Source organism: Cyprinodon variegatus, unplaced genomic scaffold (genome assembly GCF_000732505.1).
Source record: "Cyprinodon variegatus isolate N-32 unplaced genomic scaffold, C_variegatus-1.0 Scaffold822, whole genome shotgun sequence".
NCBI lineage: Eukaryota > Metazoa > Chordata > Actinopteri > Cyprinodontiformes > Cyprinodontidae > Cyprinodon > Cyprinodon variegatus.
The window spans coordinates 258,340-264,669 of NW_015151275.1; the positions used below are offsets into that span (position 1 = coordinate 258,340).

Consider the following 6,330-nt stretch of genomic DNA (forward strand, 5'->3'; position numbering starts at 1 on the left):
TCTGCTCTGTTCTCTCCTCTGACCTTCTGCTCTGTTCTCTCCTCTGACCTTCTGCTCTGTTCTCTCCTCTGACCTTCTGCTCTGTTCTCTCCTCTGACCTTCTGCTCTGTTCTCTCCTCTGACCTTCTGCTCTGTTCTCCATAGCTCTGGAGGCCGCCCGGATCTGTGCTAACAAGTACATGGTGAAAACCTGTGGTAAAGATGGCTTCCACATCCGCATGCGGCTGCATCCCTTCCACGTCATCCGAATCAACAAGATGTTGTCCTGCGCCGGAGCTGATAGGTTAGCCATCAAAGCGGCGCCGCTGTTTGGATTCTTTGAGTGTTTTTGGTAATTTTTTCCCGTCTGAATCTCTTCAGGCTCCAGACGGGGATGCGTGGCGCCTTCGGTAAACCCCAGGGTACCGTAGCCAGAGTCCACATCGGCCAGGTGATCATGTCTGTGCGTACCAAGGCTCAGAACAAGGAGCACGTGGTGGAGGCTCTGCGCAGAGCCAAGTTCAAGTTCCCCGGACGCCAGAAGGTAAAGTCCCACCTAAAGGGATGTCATCTGGTTGCAGAACCTGCCGGTTCTGCTCTGCAGCTTATTAAGCCGACCGGTTCTGCTGCAGTGCGGCTCCGGTGTGCAAAAGCTGCAGACAGTGATTCTGTGGTTGTGTAAGTCCTCAGCTGGGAGGTGCTGAGGGCTTTAAGGGACCGCTGAGACAAACCCGCCATTTTCCTCTTTACTGCTGATGTTTGCTGTGAGCCTGTAGTGATGTCATCACTCTGATCTGCAGATCCACATTTCCAAGAAGTACGGCTTCACGAAGTTCAACGCCTGTGACTTCGATGACATGATGGCGGAGAAGCGTCTGATCCCTGATGGCTGTGGGGTGAAATACATCCCCAGCAGAGGCCCCCTGTCCCGCTGGAAGGCTCTGCACGCCAACTAACCTCTGCACGCTCTGACCGCAGACAGACAATAAACAGATTTGGTTCAGAAAAAGACCTGCTTTGCTTTTATTTCTACTTGTTGCATAAAAACATCTAATCTGTTGGCTGGAGGATTGAAACAGGAGGAAATGTTGACTTCTTCCATTTTAAACCCATCAAACAGTTCAGCCTCTGACATCAGGGAAAGGGGCGTGGCCTTTAAGGACGCAATCAGATGATTGATATGACTAAAAGTTCTATTCAGTTAATTCCTATAGCTCCAATTAACATGTTATCTATGGTCTCTATAGATACAGATTAACCAGATCAGAGACTCAATGAGTCTTCAGCAATCCCTCACTAAGCATGCTTGTAGTGACAGTGGAGAGGAAAAACTCAGGAAGACACCCTGTGCAATGCTCCATTTGCTGTACAGCGCCATCATGTGGAAAAAGCTGTCATGACATCAGTTTGGGTGATTTAGACTCCTGGACTTTAGCCTGTTTATGGAGAAAATCTAAACATTTAATGTATAGAAAGTTCACAATTTGATTAAACTCACTGCAATGAAAATAAGATTTAAAAAACTATTTGTAAAGGCAGACGGTCAGTCTGTCCAGCCCGTATGAGCTACAGCAAAACAAATCAACCAATATGGAAATAAAATAATTTCAAGCACAAAGTAAAGCTTAAGACCATGAAGAAAGAACCGGTGATGCTTCTTTCTCCTGACTTTGCTTCAGATTTTGCCTGAATCTTTCTGTTCCAAACTAGATTCTAGAAACTAGAACCAGGAACTGAGTCAGGTGTCTGAGCACTGACCTTTGACCCCTACTCTCTGTAAACATGGGTGTTTCTAGACGGAGGCTAACGGGGGCCAATGTCCCCGTGAATCTGGTTCTGACCTGTTCTGCAGAAATAAAACTGATTATTTCTGTGATATTTGCCCCTGAAACCACACCTGATTGCTCTGTTTGAAGTATTTCTATTTGTTTTACTCTGATTCAGAAATGAAGCTGAATGAAACTTAAAGCTTCAGAGATCCTGAAGCTGGATCCGTTTCCTGTCGTTAGACCGAAGCTCTGCGACCTGCAGCTCTTTGGCTCATTTCATTCATTAAAATGTTTCCTGTTCGCTTCTGGGACTCCATGATTAAAACTGGTGGCAGAGGAGCCAGAAAAGCTGCTTAAACTTTAACCAACTTTAAACTTTAACACTCTTTTTGTTGTTCTTGCATTAGAACTGCCGTAAAATGTGTAAATCTCATTAACAGCCAGATTCACTCTTCCTGCCGGGCTGCAGTAACCGTTCAGAGAGCTTTGACAGTTAAATCACATGATTAAATGAGAAAGCAGCAGGTTTATATGATGAAGCAGAAATATAGAAAACTTTTAACCATCTTTTCTGCATATTTATTGTTTTTATGGTCTGATCAAGCAGGAATGTTTTAGTTTCTAAATATTGAACTAAATAAAGAGAAAAGTACCTGCTGGTTTGATCTGATCCAGGATCAAGTTAACTTAAAGGTTTCTTATAATCAGGATTAATCAGGAGATATAAATATAGTTTGTCCTTTAGGAGGAGGTTTGGCCCCGCCCACAGGAAACACAGAGGCCCACCCAGTTTTAAGTTTCAAACAGAGAGAAGAAGGACGGAAAGAAACAGCCTGAAAGTCCCTCTGCTGAAAGCCGTGAGTCTTTGAAATAACTTTTATTTTAATGAGGATTTGAGGTTTGAAACCAAATCAATGAATCTGTGAAAATGTTGCTTATTAAAACTGGAAGAACAAAAAAATGAGAGGAAAGAAATCCTCTTTAGTTCTGTGTGCTTTAGTTCTGTGTGACAGACACATTCTAACTTCTGCACAGCTACAGCCATCCACACATCCTGCTGGAAAACAATTAAATCCACATGTTGAGCTTCTACATACTGCAGCTCTGGTTTGCTCATTCAAGTCCTGACAGGTTTATTAGAACAATAACTTCTACAGTTGGTTAGCATCTAACTGTGGCAGAGCTACACTAACAGGAGAGTTTTCCTTCTCAAACTCACTGACTCAGATTCTGAGGATTCCTCGACACAAAGCAGCAGATATAACAATGATTTTTAACCGATAATAATCTGAACCAGCAGCATGGAGGCTGTTCAGCCCCTCTGACTCTGATACCATTAAATACATAAACTGGGAAGCTCCCAGCAGCAGAGCTGAAAAATTCTTAGAAGTGTCACAAAAAGTTGGATTTCTGAGATTCTGGTTCTGGGCAAACAGGTTCAGTTTGGAGGAAATCTGATTTCTGGTTCTTCTGCTCCGGTTTGAACCAGTTTTTGATTCCTTGATTTTTGCTGGAGCCAAACAGGATATTTATCTGCATGCTGACTAGAAACTGAGACTGATAATGTATGTTTGACATTAGGAAATGAGGAAGTTCTGGTAGGAGAACCGAGTCACTGAGAAAACTCAGTTATTGACATATTTCTAAACTTTAACCACAGTTAATGTTTGCTTTAAACACTGACTTGGAATGTCTGATTATTCAATACTTAAAGCTCTATTTTTAGTCTCCTGGTGGACACATCTTCTACATTTTCTCAGGAGGTTAATCTCTCCAGTATCTGCAGAGTGCAAAAGCATAGCTTATTCCCCTTCACTGGTTGATGATTTTGTTGATGGGGTTGCTAGTTCTCTGCGTACTGCCTTAGACAACGCAGCTCCTTTGGAAATGAAAACCGTTAAAAATGAAAAGCAGGCGCAGAGTTGCACACTTTAAAGCAAAATGCTAGGAAACTGGAGAGAAAATATCGCTCCACAGGCCTGCGGGAGTCCTTCCTAGTCTGGAAAAATAGTTTACTGCTGTATAAGAGGACCCTTTGTAAAGCAAGAGCAGCATATTTCTCCTCATTAATAGAGGAGAACAAAAATAATCCTAGATATGTTTTTAATACAGTTGCCAAACTCACCCAGAGCCATAGCTCTGTTGAACCGTCCATTCCACCTGCAGCAATGAGTTTATGGGATTCTTTATAAATAAGATTGATCTTATTAAAAATAAGATTGATCTTATTAAAAATAAGATCATAAGCACTCCTCTATCCATGATTGGTTTGTCTCTGGATGGTGGGGCAGCATCTGAGTTAGTCATGGAATCTAAACCGGGTTTAGACTGCTTTGATTCAGTTGAACTTTCAGTTAGCAAAACTATTGTCTTCAACTTGTATGTTAGTTCCAGTTCCAACCAGGTTATTTAAGGAGGTATTCCCTTTGATCTCCTCCTCCATTTTAGATGTGATTAATCTATCTCTGTTACAGGGATATGTACCTAAGGCTTTTAAGATTGCTGGAATTAAACCTTTAATTAAAGCTATAATGTAGGATGTTTCATTTCAGGGTGGATCATCTAAATCAGTGGTTCTCCTAACTGTCAGGCATTCATGTGATATGTTTATGTAAGGCTGTACGCGCTCGTGCCCATTTTCTCTTACCGCTGGAAAAATCATCTTTAGGAAAGTGAGCTTATATGAACGATGTAAACAGCAATTTCTAAACAGAGCGTGCATGAGGAAATTGGCACGTGCACGCTCTTGTACGCGTTTAAAAGGCATTCCCTCTTGGGAGTGGGTACAGGGTTGTGCTTGTGCATAAGTTTTTCTAAAGTGGAGAGGGCGGGTCTTTTCAAAAGTTCTCAAAAATCCTCCACTATACCTTTAAGAAGCCGTCTCTTGACCCAGATGACTTGGTCAATTATAGACCTATATCCAATCTTCCTTTCTGATCTGTAGAAAGTAGTTGTGAAACAAGTGTGCGACTACTTACACCATAATGAACTTTTTGGGATTGGGCTGATGTGAAATCTTAAAAGGCTATTTGAAAAGAAGGCAATTCTTAAAACTCAGTTATGAAATAGAAATAATAAAATCTGCAAAAATAAAATGAGGAAACAAGATCTAAAAAAGCCAAAATATGAGAAAAGAGCAAAGTTACCTTTGAAAAGTTTTCTTTTTAATATTTTTTATTTCAATGTCTAATTTATGAATAGTTTGTTTGTTTTTTTGGCTCAGAAAATGTTTTTTTGTTTTGAAACATGAGAGAGAATGTTGAGAACTTGATGCATGCGCAGGTGTAGTGAGATAGCATGTCCAGCAGGGGGAGCATTTAGGTGAGTGTGTGTTAGACCTGTGATGATGGGAGGAAACACCTGCATCCATCTCTTTAAAAAAAACTCCCAGATATATGAGCCTGATGTGGGGATAAGCTGAAGCCGCTTTTCAACAGCTGCACATGAACAGACATTTTTATTTGATTTCCTTTTCTTTATTATACACTGAAAGTAAAGATGATCTGTAAAAAGATGATGGATGTTTAACCCAAACACATGCTGACTTCCTGTCGAACAGCCCTTTGCGATGGCGTCCCTGCTGCTCCTCCTGCTCTCCTTCCTCCTGGGTGTGGCTGATGTTCATGGGGAAAACTTCCGGATCTGTGCCTTCAATCTTCATAATTTTGGGAACTCCAAAGCCAATAAGGAAGCTGTTATGACTATTCTAGCCAAGGTGAGGATTTGATCACACTGCTTTGGTATTTTGCAGAATAAATGCAATGATGCTGAAGAATATTTTCCAGGTCTTTCATGGACGCCTAGTCCACTCAACACGCAGAAACGCTCAACTCAGATGTTGTCCTGAGCAGGAAGATGAATCTGGTTTGGTGAAGTCGGACGAGGTCTATGCTCTGGTGATGAAAACCATGTTAGTTTGAAATGAAATGAAGGTAGGGGCAACCAGACAAGAACAGAGAAACCAACAAATCTTAGAGGGTTGATTGACGTCTGGATCGGCGTTCAGACAGGTTAGAATAAAACATGGCAGCAGATTAATTCCTGACAGCTAGTGGTTATCCTGGTGACCGTTTTCACATTCACCATCATTCATCCTCTAAACACGCTGAACATCTACAGAAAAGGTGAGACCTGGAGATGTTTTCTGAATTCCAGCCGGGACTTTTCTGACCTTGATTATGAGTTTATTTTCTGCCTCATGAGGTGAAACTGCGAGTGAGTTCCGCCACCAAGCAATGCCTCTGCTGTTTGCTTTCTGTTTCAGATTATTAGCCGCTGTGACGTGTGTTTGCTGCAGGAGGTCAGAGACAGTAAAGGGACGGCTCTACCAAAGCTGCTTCAGGCTATAAAAAGGTGAAGCATCATCTGGTTTCAAGCTCTTCAGCACATTTTCAATGATGTTAGACTGAATGCATCTCATGATGGCAGGTAGTTTAATCCCAGTATATCGCTTCACGTTGATCCCCCAACATGCAAAACTCAAATTCTGAAGACGTTTGTTAATAAAACTCAAATTCTAAAGTAGTTTGTTAATCCCAAAGTGGAATTAAAGGAATAGTACACCCAAAACATGATTAGCCTT

The 6,330-nt window shown here is 41.7% G+C and overlaps 2 protein-coding genes across 2 annotated transcripts in view; both read left to right on the forward strand.

Annotated features, from left to right (window-relative positions):
• The window catches only part of rpl10 (ribosomal protein L10), a 4,062-nt gene extending 3,074 nt beyond the window's left edge, over positions 1 to 988 (forward strand). The window contains exons 4-6 of the mRNA XM_015396811.1: positions 145 to 283; positions 361 to 523; positions 780 to 988. Of these exons, the coding sequence (XP_015252297.1) occupies positions 145 to 283; positions 361 to 523; positions 780 to 935 (458 nt within the window). The 3' untranslated portion in view covers positions 936 to 988. The remainder of the gene's footprint in view (positions 1 to 144; positions 284 to 360; positions 524 to 779) is intronic.
• Positions 989 to 2,492: 1,504 nt separating this feature from the next.
• The window catches only part of LOC107098921 (deoxyribonuclease-1-like), a 7,640-nt gene continuing 3,802 nt past the window's right edge, over positions 2,493 to 6,330 (forward strand). Inside the window, exons 1-3 of the mRNA XM_015396812.1 lie at positions 2,493 to 2,605; positions 5,308 to 5,463; positions 6,013 to 6,101. Coding sequence (XP_015252298.1) covers positions 5,317 to 5,463; positions 6,013 to 6,101 — 236 coding nt within the window. The 5' untranslated portion in view covers positions 2,493 to 2,605; positions 5,308 to 5,316. The remainder of the gene's footprint in view (positions 2,606 to 5,307; positions 5,464 to 6,012; positions 6,102 to 6,330) is intronic.